The sequence below is a fragment of the Piliocolobus tephrosceles genome, chromosome 19, assembly GCF_002776525.5.
Source record: "Piliocolobus tephrosceles isolate RC106 chromosome 19, ASM277652v3, whole genome shotgun sequence".
NCBI classification, from domain to species: domain Eukaryota; kingdom Metazoa; phylum Chordata; class Mammalia; order Primates; family Cercopithecidae; genus Piliocolobus; species Piliocolobus tephrosceles.
The window spans coordinates 18,578,147-18,593,327 of record NC_045452.1 but is presented as its reverse complement, the minus strand read 5'-3'; the positions used below and the strand labels follow the sequence as shown (position 1 = coordinate 18,593,327).

The window sequence follows — 15,181 nt, the reverse complement described above, 5'->3', positions numbered from 1 at the left end:
CTTAATTTGATCAAAAGGCAGGATTTATGGTAGGCATATGTGCTTACACAAAGAACAACAGATGAAATGGAAATCTTAGGGGCATTTCAGGAACCGGTGTTAATCAGAAATCAACACGGTGGCTTAGCTTCCTAGATGGAGTCACTTTAGCCTCCACACTGTGACTCCTACATCTCTATTTCCCTCGCTGTTTATTTTGGGAAATGTCTATCTGCTGCCCTGATGTATCTCCTCAGGAGAATGCTGCTGGAGCAGCGAGCAGCAGCCTCCTTTTCCTGGGGTTATTGTTCTCATTTACTTTCTTTTAACATTCTAGTGCGGTGAAAACTACCATCATCTCTTGAACAAACTTTCTCTTTATTTCATGGAGCTATAAGGAAGAGATAAAATGCTGTATCACTACACGCCGCAGGTGTTAGGCCTTATACCTGATGACTCATGATGTTCTGTGGAGGTGGTTTTATCCGACATAAACAGGATGTTTCACTTTGAGAAGCCTCACCTTTGGTATCTGTTGATTTTGATTCATTCCCTTAGCTTGTCTAGTCTCTACAACTGAAGGATATGAAAGACAAATGAATCTGCATGAAATGTGCAAGGATACTTTAAAGAAAAAAGAAAAAAAGTGTTTTTTTTTAAGTCCCCATATGGCCAAGCATAGTGGTTCACACCTATAATCCCAGCACGTTGGGAGGCCGAGGCGGGCAGATCACTTGAGGTCAGGAGTTCAAGACAACCCTGATCAACATGGTGAAACCCCGTCTCCACTAAAAATACAAAAATTAGCTGGGCACGGTGGTGCATGCCTATAATCCCAGCTACTCGAGAGGCTGAGACAGGAGAATTGCTTGAACCCGGGAGGCAGAGGTTGCAGTTAGCCGAGATTGTGCCACTGCATTCCAGCCGGGGCGACAGAGCAAGACTCCATCTCAAAAAAAAACCCAAAAAACAAACAAACAAAAACATAAAATTCTCACATGTTTAGAAATTTTAAAATGCAATTCTAAGTAACTGATAGCTCAAATCAAATCCTAATTGAATTTAAAGAATAGTTACAATCAAATGACAATGGGGCATATGAAAACTTGTGGCATATACAAAGTGACATTTTTTAGAAATTTGAACCATTTGACCCTCCTTGTGCCATTGAGCCAATAGGTGGAGAAAGAGGTCACTGTATTGGCTAGAGTATTGATCCCAGTTACCAAGAGGGAAACTAGGTTGCTGCTACAGAAAGGAGGTAGAGAGGCTGGGTACGGTGGCTCATGCCTGTAGTCCCAACACTTTGGGAGGCCAAGGCGGGTGGACCACCTGAGGTCAGGAGTTCAAGACCAGTCTGGCTAACATGGTGAAACCCCATCTCCACTAAAAATACAAAAAAAAAAAAAATTAGCTGGGTGTGATGGTGAGTGCCTGTAATCCCAGCTACTTGGGAGACTGAGACAGGAGAATCACTTGAATCCGGAAGGCAGAGATTGTAGTGAGCTGAAATTGTGCCACTGCACTCAAGCCTGGGCAACAAGAGCGAAACTCCATCTCAAAAAAGAAAAAAGAAAGAAGATAGAGAGGACTATGTGTGGTCCTACTGTGATTCACATAGGTGCCTCTTAGTATTTTCTTACCCAATAGTCCTGGTCAATGGAATACTGAGGCAATCTGATAAAGACAAGACTAATGAGAACTCAGATCCCATAGGAATGAAGTCTTCAGTCGCTTCACCACATAAAGACCCGTATTTAACCCATGTACTGGCAGAGGAAGGAGGAACATGAAATGAACACTGGGAACAGGTAGCTCAAAATATCAACTTTGGATGTATAAAGAATACCTGTAGCAGCTAACACTGTAGGTGGGTTTCAGGTGGGAATAGGTCTGTAGGGACATGACCCTAAAATGCCAAAATAGCTGATGGGAATTCCTGTGTTCCCCGTTTTGGGAACATGGAGTGAGTTTTCACTTGGCTGAAGAATAAGCATATATAATGAGGGGAAACCGGGTGGAGGGTGCCAGAGATCTTCATTTTTCCCCACTCACATTTACACTGTGCTCTCCTCTGTCCTGCTCTCTACTTTGGGAAGCTAACCTGTGTGGATTATAACAGCCTGGCCCTAGGGCTTCCAGTTTTGTTTGGCAGAAGGGAACCCCTCCCCTGAGATCAGGATGGGGAAGGAGGGCGGGCTGTTTCTTCCCCTGATCCCCTCCCAGCAGGGTTACTTTGGGTCAATCTCGCCCACCAGCCAAAGATCACCAGTCCTTCTAAGGAGGCCATGTCTACACAATCCCCTCCTTCCAGGTTTTGTAGACACTCCTTCCCTTTATTCCTTTGGGTCCAGGAATGTAACAGGTCTGAGGTCCTATCCGTGGGATATTGAACTATTCCTTGAGGTTTTCCCGTGTGCTGCCTACGTCTTTGTAAATAGTCCCTTTATTAAACTCACCTTGAATTATCTTAACTTGAGGATGCCAGATTTTTCCTCCTGGACATCTCATGATGTACCAGGAACAGGGTCCTCAAACCAAGAAGCACACTGCAATCAATTGCTTTTTTAATGACTTCTTCCAGTGTCCTATTGCATTAGATGCCTACTTGAGAAGTCTATTTCTAATTGGGTAATTTTCCATTATCTCCTGCTCACCATTAATTGCGAATTGTTCAAGGCCCGTGATTAACTCATTAAATATTCACCATATTTTTAATGGGAATGTTTGACTCTGTGTTAATTGTGTCATCATTATCATCACAGTTACCCTCAACCCTTATCCGTATTTGTCAGCAACTTCCCCACTATGCAAAGAATGAACAATAGCTGAATCACGGTATTCAACATTTCTTTGGTATCGGTTTTTCTTAGTTATTTCCACTTTTAGCTGATAAATAATTTGTGCAAGAACGAAGTCTTACATCATCATTTTCTTGTAAGTCACAAAAAATTCTCCAAAGCCTCTTTGTACAGACTTGTTTGCAAGCATCAGTAGAGTCAGAATCTGTGTCGAACGTGCTAACGTCTTATCAACATTATTCCAAACACTGTCAATTGTGTAGACATTCTAACACTGGACTCTTTAGGGAGTCATGGAATCTGAACTGTAGCAAGAACACAGCCTGAATAAAAAGTGTTTACCTTTCCTCTAAACTTCTTTGCACTCAGGCTAAAATGCACGTATCCCCCTGGGGAAATAAAAGCTGAAACTGCTTTTCCTCAAGATGTTTAGGAAGGAGGTATGCATAGCAGTTTCCCAGGAATGATAACATCTAACAGTTGTTTTTTCCAAGCCAGAATCCTTGCAATGAGTTTGTACCACTGGTAGAAAAAGGTTGTTAATCAGTCAGAAAATATTTCTGTGGTTACTCATGGTGTCTAGTATGTGTATTGACAGACAGTAAATTGGATACATCCTACAAAGATGGTGGATGTTGGCTTTTTCCTGTTACTTGCAAATGTATCCGGTGTGTTCCTGTAGCACACGGTGCACCAAGAACAGTCAACAGGGTATAAGTAATTGGTGCGTCCTCATCAGTCATTCTGCAGAGCAGACTGATGCCCACAGCCAAGGTTTTCATCAGATAGCATTACTTAACAAATCCACCCACGCAATTTTCCTCAGCTTCATTATCAGCAAAAGCTTTTCACTTCGGATTTTGACACGTTCTTACTTCAGTTATACGTAAAATCAAAAGTCATCCCCCCCAAAGCATCAAAAAATAAGGGAATAGCAGAGACACATAAGGCTGGTAAGCGTAACTATTCTGTTCAGGGGCAAGGAGTGCTACCAAGTGAGTTTGAGTGCCAAGTTTACACAAAAGTAGATTGTGAATCTGTATAGATGTCCCAGCTGTCTTCTGGTTAGTGGTTTCCAGGAATATCTTTTTTTATACTTTTTTTTACTTTCAATGTTTCCATGACCTTTTATTGTATGTGTGTCTCTTGTATATATGACACTTACATAGATTTAGACTTTTAAAAATTCAATCTGACGGTCTTTTTTTCTTTTCTTCTCTTTTTTTTTTTTTCCTGACAGAGTCTCGCTCTGTCGCTTAGGTTGGGGTGCAGTGGTGCGATCTTGACTCACTGCAACCTACGGTTCAAGTGATTCTTCTGCCTCAGCCTCTAGAGTAGCTGGGATTACAGGCGTGCACCACCTCACCCAGCTAATTTTTTGTATTTTTAATGGAGATGGGGTTTCTCCATATTGGCCAGGCTGGTGTCGAACTCCTGACCTAGTGATGTTCCAGCCTTGGCCTCCCAAAGTACTGAGATTACAGGTGTGAGCCACTGTGCACGGCCCTGACAGTCTTTTAACTCATGCATGGAATCCATCTATGTTTATGGTATCAGAATTATTGGTAAATTTGGACTTTTCACCAACTCACCTTTTGAATTATATACATGTGTGTATATATACACACACACATAGATGCATTCATACCTTCTTTCTTTTACAAATCTGAAAATTTGCCTGCTCATTCTTTTTTGCTTGTTTATCTTTATGATTACATTCTTTATTTCTTTAAATATTTCAGTCACATAATTCAATAATCTATAGTCCCTGGGGCTGTAAAGCTATTGTTTATTGCCTCTGCCTGTTCTCACTCACAGAGATTTGGTGATCTTTGACTATAAGCCTTTTGCTTGATATTAATCAGGGTTACTCCTGTCAGCCTAAACTGGAAATACTTTACTCCAGAGGAGGCTCTCTTCTGCTTCTGCTTCAAGCCGGGAATGCCACTCTCTCAGGATTGCCTCAGCTCTCACATCTAGGGCCTTGGCCTGGCACAGAAGCCCCGGCTCAGCCTCCCTACCTCATGGCCTCACCATGGCTCTGCATTCTGGACTGCCTCTGCTCTCCAGAAAACAGCACCCCAACTGCTCTGTATTCTGGTTTCAACTCCTATTGTAATTTTTTTGGTGGGGAGTGGAAGAATCATTGGAGAACTCCTTTACTTCTTGTAATGCTCATAATTCCTCAAAGACTGTGTCTTAATGAGGTCTGGTTGATTTGCACCAGAACATTTTCTTGGTGACTGTGGTCAGGCAACAAACTAGAAGCCAAATAACTGGGTTTGGGAGATCACACCTTGCAAAGTCTTTTAAAATTTTTCTTGAATGGATGTTTTCTAGTGCACCGTTATGGTTCAAATTGTATTCTCCCCCAAAAGATATGTTGAATTTCTAACCCCAGTATCTCAGAATGTGATCTTACATGAGATAGAGTCTTAGCTAGGTGCAGTGACTCACACCTATAATCCCAGCACTTTGGGAGGCTGGGGCATGCGGATCACCTGAGGTTGGGAGTTCGAGACCAGCCTGACCAACATGGAGAAATCCCATCTCTACTAAAAAATACAAAATTAACTGGGTGTGGTGGTTCACGCCTGTAATCCCAGCTATTCAGGAGGCTGAGGCAGGGGAATCGCTGGAACCAGGGAGGTGGAGGTTGCGGTGAACCGAGATCACAACATTGCACTCCAGCCTGGGCAACAAGAGTGAAACTCTTGTTGTGAACTTCCTTTAATATTTTTTTGTAAGGCAAGTCTGCTTAACAATGAATATTCTTAGTTTTTGCTTATTTTGGAATGTTTTAATTTCACCTTCATTTTCGAATGATAGATTTGTTTTATGTAAGATTCTTGGTTGACAGGAAATCAGCTGTTAGTCTTAATGTAGTTCCCTTTTATGTGGTGAGTCATTTTTCTCTTTCTGCTTTCAAGATTTTCTCTTTATGTTTGGCTTTCAACATTTTGACTATGATGTGTTTAAGTGTGGCTTTCTTTGTATTTTACTACTTGGAGTTTGTTGAGCTTTTTGGATATGTAGATTGGTGGTTTTTTAAAAAATAAAAATTGGAAAGTTTCCAATCATGGTTTCTTTTCATCCTTTTTCTGTCTCTTTCTCTCCTCTTTTTCTGGTAATTTCATTATGCATATGTTGGTGCACTTAATGGTTTCCACATTTCTCTGATGCTCTGCTCATTTTTCTTCACTCCTCTTTCTTTGTTTCTTTCTTTCTTTCTTTCTTAGATTGCATCATCTCTATTGATCTATCTCTCAGTTTGCTTATACTTTCTCTGCTAACATTCTTTTGCCAAGTTGAATCTAATGCTGAGCCTTTCTAGTGGACTTTTCATTTCAGTTATTGTTCTTTTCGACTCTAGAATTTCAATTTGGTTCTCTTTTTAAAAACCATTTATGTCTTTGTATTGATATTCTCTGTTTGAAAAGTTATTGTTACAATACTTTCTTTTAATTCTTTAAACCTGGTTTCCTTTAGTTCTTTAAACATATTCCTAATATAAAGTCATTGTTTGCTACATCCAGGATCTGAATCCTCCCCTCAAAGGCAATTTCTTTAGCTTCCATTGCCTGCTTTTATTTGCCTCCTGTGTATGGATTACACTTTGCTGCTTATTTGCAATTCTCATAATTTTTTGTTAGGAACCATATTTGTCTGTTCTTGCACTGCTATAAAGAAATACTGGCTGGGTGCAGTGGTTCACGGTGTAATCCCAGCACTTTGGGAAGCCGAGGCAGGTGGATCACCTGAGGTCAGGAGTTTGAGACTAGCCTGGACAACATGGCAAAACCCCATCTCTACTAAAAGTACACAACTTAGCTGGGTGAAGTGGGGGGTGCCTGTAATCCCAGCTATTCAGGAAGGCAGGAGAATCGCTTGAACCTGGGAGGCAGAGGTTGCAGTGAGCTGAGATCGTGCCAGTGCACTCCAGCCTGGATGACAAGAGCAAGACTCAGTGTCAAAAAAAAAAAAAAAAAAGAAAGAAAGAAAGAAAGAAAGAAAGAAAGAAAGAAAGAAAGAAAGAAAGAAAGAAAGAAAGAAACATATAAACAGCAACCTGAGACTGCATAATTTATAAGGAAAACAGGTTTAGTTAGCTCTTGGTTCTACAGGCTATACAGGAAGCCTAGTGGCTTCTGCTTCTGAGAAGGCCTCAGGAAACCTTACAATCATGGTGGAAGATGAAGGGGAAGCAGGCAAGTTTTGTATGGCAAGAGCAGGGGGAAGAGAGAGAGAAAGAGGAGGTGCCACATACTTTTAAATGGCCAGATCTCACTCACTCTTACAAGAAAAGCACGGAGGGAGTTGTGCTAAACTATTTATGAGAATTCACCCCCATGATCCCAACACCTGCCATAAGGGTCCACTTTCAACCTGGGGATTATAATTCGACTTTAGATTTGGGCAGGGACACAGATCCAAACCATATCAGGAGCTGAACATTTTAGATAATATTTTGTAGCAATTCTAGATACTGCTCTCCTATTCCTTCCAGGGCTTAATGTTGTTGTTATTTGGTTTGTCATCTATTTACTTGTTTAGTGACTTCAGTGAACTAATTTTGTGAGGTCTGTTTCCCCTACAATATGTAGCTTATGATGCCTCTGCTCATATTTTTTTCCTCTTGTTTTTTTTTTTTTCTCTCTCTCTTATCCTGGCTTCCTAGAGGTTGCACTTGGGTCTGCATAAAGCACATATTGATGAAAAGTTGTGCTTAAGCCCCTTCAATTGGATTGGTTTCACCCTTTACTTTTGGCTGTGCATGTGGTTTGGAGACATCTTTCACAGCTCAGGGTTCAAGCTTGCCCCATGTTCAGTCAGGAACTGATAGCCCAGCGTTTCTTTCTCCAGTCACTCCTGAGAGTGATCAGCCTGGGCATGCATGCAGTCTTCCAGACCACCATGAAATGAGTGCAATTTTATTTTTAACTCTGGCTTCCTAAGAATCCCCTCTGAGTCAGATTAGCTTATTGTTCAGCCATTGCTTGGTCAGAGATTAGGCTTCAGCCTCCTGAGCTAGTGTGTTTTGCTGATGGATCTGTATGTGGTTTAGGGAACGATTTCAAGTCTGCCACACTTTCCACTCTGATGTCTGCTGTGTGGGTGCAGCCTGGTACGGGAGCACAATATTCTGTGTCCTCAGGGATGACTATAGTCCTAGAACCACTATTCTTGGTTATTTTTTTACCTGGTTCTCTGTTAAATTTCTGGCCTTACATTTCACTTGATGGCATTAGTATCTAGTCCCTCCTTAATTGCTGGCCACCAAGATTTCCACTATTTTTGCCAACTTCTTCGCCGTGCTTTCCAAATAAAGTTAGTCCCCTCAGGAAAAGCTGTGGAATTATCCATCCCTAAGGCCTGACTGTCTCTCTGGGCAGAACCTCTGCACCACTGCAGCAGATCTGAGGATACGGAAATCAGCCTGTTTCTCCAGGAGTGACATCCTGCTCTGTGAGTGGGCACTGGAGTGGAGTACGGTATCCCTTGATCTCAGGTTGCCCCTCTTAGCATGGAACCCCTGCCCTACCAGGGGGTTATGGTCCAGCACTCCTAGCCTGCTATGCCTACTGCAGAGCCCTTGCCTTAGGAGGGGGAGCTGAGTGGGTAAAGGGAGTGTCATGGGTTGAAGTGTTATATTGGAATTAAAAATGACATGGTGAAGTCCTAACCCCTAGTACTCCAGAATGTGACCTTATTTGGAAAGAGGAGGCTTGTAGAGGTAATCAAGGTAAAACGAGATCACTAGGATGGGCCCTAGTCCAAGATGACTTGTGTCCTTATACAAGGGGCAACTTGGATGCAGAGACAGACATGCACAGAGGGAAGACAATGTAAATACACACAGGGAGAATGCCGTGTGAAGACAGAGCGATCCACCAGCGAGCTAAGGAGCACCAAACATTGCTGGCAAACCACCAGAAGCTAAGAAAAGGCAAGGAAGGATTTCCCTTCATATTTCATAGGGAGCACGGCCCTGTGGACACCTAGCATTCAGAACTGTGAGACGATCGATTTATGTTGCTTAAGCTCAATTTCCTGTTTTGTTTTGTTTTTTTTTTTGAGACAGAGTCTCACTCTGTCGCCCAGGCGGGAGTGCAGTGGCGCGATCTCCACTCATTGCAAGCTCCGCCTCCCGGGTTCACACCATTCTCCTACCTCAGCCTCCCATGTAGCTGGGACTACAGGCACCCGCCACCGCACCAGGCTAATGTTTGTATTTTTAGTAGAAACGGGGTTTCACTGTGTTAGCCAGGATGGTCTCGATCTCCTGACCTCGTGATCCACCCGTCTCGGCCTCCCAAATTTCCTGGTACTTTCTATGGGAACTGTAGGAAACTCAGTCCTCTCTGCTATAATGGCCTGGAATAGTGATTCTACAACATATAGGGCTGCAGAGAGAAGAGATCCTGGTAGCCTATTCCTCCTGTGGTGAAATTGTGGAAGGTTAGACACTGAGGGATGAGGGAGCCCATCTTCCTGGCTGCATCCATCCAGAGTGGAGTATCTGGAGTAGAGTTTCCATCACATGGAGCTGGGGGTGGGGGACAGGAGCACGATGTGTCTCAAATGCCACCGATTCACTGTTCTTACTGAGATGGTAATGATCTTCTTGAACGGCTCTTTCTCCATGTGCTCTGTGCCCTTAGAACAATTTCCAGAGACTTTAAACAGTTGATTTTAAGTATCTCTCATCAGTTAAACCGCTGTTTCCCTGGGGAGAGGGTCCACCAAGCTCCTCACACCACCATTCTGGGAGTGACACCTGTTTAATTTTTGGTGGATTAGGATAGGAGATTCAGCTCAGAGAAGACGATCCCACTGCTTTGTGTTCCCCTCCTCCTTGATGAGACCAGAGTCCTCCCCCTACTTACAGTAGAGACAACCAACCCCGAGATCTGCCTCCCTGCCCCCACAGAGCAGCAGACACAGGAGGGCAGAGGAGAGCTCCTGACCCTCATCACACAGCCGAGGACTTGGCATTGGTGGGACCCCGGAGGGCACCCAGAGCAGATCACTTCTGTGGGGCAAGTGGCCAATCGCAAGTAGAGGGGAGCAGTGGGAGGGAGAAGGGATATGGCTTGGGGACCCTCAGGTTTCCCCCCAACACAGGGACAGAGCAAGGAAATGGGGTGGCAGGACAGAGGTCTCAGAGCCAGGGCCCCTGCTGGATATAAATGGCCTCCCCGTGGATGCTCATTAAATCGTATTTTACTCACATGAAAGACACTCTTTCCCGCAGCCTGCCCCATTGAGATGGAATGGTTTATTTAAATCAGATGCAAAGAGTAGAAAGAGACAGATTACAAACCCCATGGGTCCATTGGCCTCAGAGATGGGAAGTCTGCCCATTCCCCCAGGTTTTCCTGGTCCTAATCTCCTCTGAGAGCTGAAGGTTCTTGCTGGTGTCCCCTAACTGCTCCAGGGACACTGTCAGCTCATGGCATTGTGTTGTAGACCCTGTAGTTGTCCTTCTGCGTGATGTGCAGCTTCCAGGGAAAGAGACGCTTCTGGGAGGGGAGGCTGCGAGCCTTCCGTACCATAAGCACCACATCCTCATCCGACAGCAGCCGAACCAGATCCCCCTCAGCGTCCCGGTAATTCAGGGCGATGTCCTCCCTCTGGAACTCCCGTCTGCATGGGAAAAGTCAGGGATAATCAAAGGGCCTAAGCATGGGGTAGGGGTAGGAAGAGGGGGTAAAAAAGTTTTATGTCCTGAAGCCAGGAGTGAGAAAAGATCAGAGCCTGACACAAGCCTGTGTCATCCAAATAATCCAACCTCCCATTGTACAGATGGGGATATCGAGGCCTAAAAGGGAGAAGAGGCTGGGTGTGGTGGCTCACACCTGTAATTCCAGCATTTTGGGAGGCCGAGGTGGGCGGATCACCTGAGGTCAGGAGTTCGAGACCAGCCTGGCCAACATGATAAAACCTTGTCTCTACTAAAAATACAAAAATTAGCTGGACATGGTGGCATGCACCTGTGATCCCAGCTACTCAGGAGGCTGAGGTAGGAGAATCACTTGAACCCGGGAGGCAGAAGTTGCAATGAGCTGAGATTGCACCACTGTATTCCAGCCTGGGCAACAGAGTGAGACTCCATCTTAAAAAATAAAAGAGAAGAGACTTTCACAGGAAATTAGTGGCACAGCCTGAAGTGTCTTGTGTATAAATGTGCTAAAAGCTTAAGAGTTGTGAAGAAGAGTAGGTTTGACTGGGCACAGAGTAGGGCCGTATAAAGCCTCAGAGAGAAACCTGTGTGAGGCTATTGAGGAGAACCTTGTAAGGACAGGAACTGTCTGGCCTCGGTGCAGGAAGATGCGCATCCTTCTACTTAGCTGGTGTACATAGAAATTGGTCTGAACTTTCTACCAGTAGTTTGACAATGTGGGCCGGAAGGCTATGAGACTTGCAAATGCTTTAACCCCCAAATCTACTTCTTGAGCATCGTTACAAGGAAATGATCAGATAAGTCATCAAATAGGTGAACTAAGATGGTCTGTACAACGTTGTTTAGAGTAGTAAAAAAGTAGAAGAAATCCTAAGAGGCCAGTAAAAGCACATGGCCCTATTAATGATGTAGCCACAGAAAGGTTTTGTGCAGCCAAAGTAACTTTTGTGTGTGCATGTGTGTGTGGGGTGTAAGTACTGAAGAAATCTGAGTGTACGTCACTAACGAGGGGGGTAAAAATATGAGGTGATTTCACTTCTTCGTATCTTTCTGACAAGGTTGCTGACATTTCTTATATATATATGTATGTATGTATATAATGAGTTGGTACAACTTTTAGAGTCAGAAATGTAACAGTGCGATTACCATTCTGTAAAATAACTGTCCAGCAATGTCCTGGACCTGGGGTGGGTAGTGAGTCCCTGAGGGTGGATGGCTCAAGTCCAAGGCTTTTAGCCAGAGAGACTTTAGCTCCAGCTGCAGATCCGGATCAAAACCCACAACTTGTGTGAGCTCAGCCAAGTCCCCTAACCTCTCTGCGGCTTCCCCACTCGTCTCTAAAGTGGGGAGATGCTACCTAACCTGTAGGGCTGGGCTGTGGATAAAACGAGAAGACAAAGTACATGCAAAACCCCAGCACCTTCATACTAGGGCTTAACATTTCTCCCTGCGCTCTCTTCTCCAGAGTGTCTGACTCCCCAGCCCCATTCCCAGTCCCTCACCTCGTGAGCTCCAGCAGGTCTTTGAATAGGGGAGTGCTGCTAAGATCTTCCTCCACTGCGATGTCCCTAAGGGGGTGACAGGCTGGGGTAAGGGGGTGACAGGCTGGGGTAAGGAGGCATTAGGCTGGAAGTGGGGTGTGGGGTGGGGAAAAGGAGAATGAGGCTGGCCAGGCCACCCTGGACGTTGATGCCTCAGCATTGTGGCTCATCTGGGAGCCACTGGGGGCTTTGGAGTGGGAGAGGGACCCAAGAGAGGGTGATACGAGGGGTGGTGGTGGTAGGGATGGCAGGAAGGCTGGACAGGCCCCTCCTTCCCAGGCCACAAACTTGACGGTGCTGATGGTGTCTTCGTAGTAGTAGCAGCGCAGCCAGTTGGTGGGGTCGTCCTCCTCAGGGAAGTCTTTGAGGATCTTCACGAAGGAGAGAGGGAAGATGCCTGTGGCTCCCCGGACAGTGCCCTGCAGATGAAGAGAAGGGATGCCAGGCTGGTGAGAGGAGAGGCAGCAGAGCCACGCCTCGGAGCCCTCAGCCCCGTTCTAATGATGAGGAAAGGCAGACGAGGTCCCGGTCTTCTTCTGTAGAGGCAGGAGAGAAGGCGAGGAAGTTCACTGAGTTGGTCACTTCTAAGAAGGCTTATATTTGGGTTTTACAATATGTCAGAGTCTGGATTTATATAGAAAGCTGCTTTTGTCTCACTCATTCGCTCATTCATTCAACAAAGACTTCTTGAGAACCAGCCACTTGACAGGCTCTGGGCTTTCAAAATAGATAAAAGTCCTTGGGCCTGGTGCAGTGGCTCACACCTGCAATCCTAGCACTTTGGGATGCTGAGGTTGGCGGATCACCTGAGGTCAACCTGGCCAACTTGGCAAAACCCCGTCTCTACTAAACATATAAAAATTAGCCGAGCATGTTGGCGCATGCCTGTAATCCCAACTACTCGGGAGGCTGAGGTGGGAGAATCACTTGAACCCTCACTTGAACCTGCGGGGTGGAGGTTGCAGCAAGCCAAGATCGCACCGTTGCACTCCAGCCTGGGCAACAAGAGTGAAACTCTGTCTCAAAAATAATAATAATAATAATAAATAATAAGTCCTTGCCCCCACGGAGTTTCCAGTACGATGAGGAATGACAGGGTGTGCGCACTGTGAACAATGACCTACCCAACGAGTCCGATGGTGGCAGGTGTTACAGACGAAAATAGAACACAGAAGGAAGAGGATGAGGGATGAGGAAGGCCCTGCTGCTGATCCCACTTACTCATTCATTCATCAGATACAACTGTGCCTCTGCTCTAGACCAAGGAGCCAGAAATCAGACCCAGACCCGGCCATGGCCTGGGCTTTGGCCACGTGTTCTGTTCATCTTCACAGCAACCCTATAGAAGATGGATTATTTACATGCCATTTTGCAAACATATTAACCAAGGCTCAAGGTGGTTCCTTCCCTGCCCCTGAGGCCAGAAGTTAGCTAGCGAACTGATAAGTAGGACTTTCCGGAAAACAGGAAGGCAATACATGTTTTCTATTTCTGGAAAGTGACCCGGAGATACTCCTTAGGCAGCTGTAAAAGCCCTGAATTCCCGAGATGGAGATCTATGATTAGGGTAAAATGGAAACTGCTAAACTGGCTAAACCAGTGGCTACTAGCTCCTCTCCAGGGCCTGGACGCCAGGGACCAACCCAACTCTTAGAGGTCCTGGGACCCCCTGGGGCTGACCCTGCCTCTAGGTCTGTCCCAGAACCTCCCTCAGGCACTCCCCACAGGAGCACTAAGTCTGAAGACAGGACCTAATACCAAAGGCTGGCCCCAGGCCAAGGCCCAACACAGCCACTTTCCACCTCCACTCACTGAGTGAGAACAGAGCCCTTCTGTGGGCCACGCTGGGACAAAGCAGTGACCGGGAAAGGCCCTGGCTTTGAAGTTTCATTTAGGTCTCCTAATGACCCTAGTGCCTGGCCAGGCGCCACACATTCAGGCTCTGGGGCGAGCCCTGGCCATTATCACCTCCTTTACCCCTTCTAGGAAGCCGATGAAGAAACATTTACAGAAAAGGAAACCACAAGTTTGAGCAAGTTTCCAAAGGTCCACAAAGCTAGTGAAAAACAGAGCTAGGAAATGGCCCAAACAGGCTGACTCTGAGTTCGCGCTCTTCATCAGCAGCTTTTATTGCTGCAGGCAGGGTGTGTACTGTTGTCCCATATTACACAAGTGGCTGCGATTTCGCTGCTCAGGAGCCAATTATCTGGAGAGCCATGTGGTTGCTGCAACTTAGCAGTGCTGCTGGCATCTAGTGGAGAGGCCGGGGATGTTGCTGAACACCCTGCAATGCTCAGGACAACCCCACAAGGGACCATCTGGCCCCAATGTCAATAATACCCCTGCTGAGACACCCATTGCAGACCAAGAAACTAAACTCAGTAGGTGAACTTACTTGCCCTAAGCAGTCCATTTTTCAGGGTCAGAACCAAAGACAAGTGCATGAGCTCCAGAATGTTCTGCTCCCACCGAACATCTGCTTCCCCAAAGGCTGTATTCCCGCAGGTTCCCCAACCTGCCTGGATCTCCAGGACTATCCTCAGATAGCATCTCTTCCCTGAGGCCTTCTGAGACGGTCCTTAGTCTCTGAAGCACACAATGCCTGAGGCAACCTCACCTCCAGCCTCACCTCTAATCTCAGCCTAACCTTACCTGCATTCTCACCTCCATCCTCACCTCCAACCTCACCTCCATCCTTATTCCCAACCTCACCTCCAACCTCATCTCTAACCCCACTTCCAACCTCACCTTCATCCTCGACTCCAAACTCACTCCCATCCTCACCTCTAATCTCACCTCCATCCTTACCTGCAAACTCACCTTCCTCACCTCTATCCTCACCTCTATCTTTACCTCTAACCGCATCTCCAATCTCACTTCCATTCTCATTTCCATCTTCACCTCTAATCTCACCTCCAATCTCACCTCCACCCTCATCTCCAATCTCACCTCCACGCTCACCTCCATCCTCACCTCCAATCTCACCTCCATGCTCACCTCCATCCTCACCTCCATGCTCACCTCCATCCTCACCTCCAACCTCACCCCCAATCTCACCTCTATCCTCACCTCCACCCTTACCTCCATCCTCACCTTCACTCTCATCTCCATCCTCACCTCCAGCCTCATCTCCACCCTCACCTTCATCCTCACCTCCAATCTCACCTCCACCCTCA

General features: G+C 45.8%; 1 protein-coding gene across 2 annotated transcripts in view; it reads right to left on the bottom strand.

The window, feature by feature from the left end:
- Window positions 1-10,039: 10,039 nt before the first annotated feature.
- The window catches only part of NCF4 (neutrophil cytosolic factor 4), an 18,916-nt gene continuing 13,774 nt past the window's right edge, over window positions 10,040-15,181 (bottom strand). For both annotated transcript variants that reach the window (XM_023222082.2, XM_023222083.1), the window contains 3 exons: window positions 12,294-12,424; window positions 11,967-12,032; window positions 10,040-10,427 (listed from right to left, as the gene is read on the bottom strand). In XM_023222082.2, coding sequence (XP_023077850.1) covers window positions 10,232-10,427; window positions 11,967-12,032; window positions 12,294-12,424 — 393 coding nt within the window. In that variant the 3' untranslated portion in view covers window positions 10,040-10,231. The remainder of the gene's footprint in view (window positions 10,428-11,966; window positions 12,033-12,293; window positions 12,425-15,181) is intronic.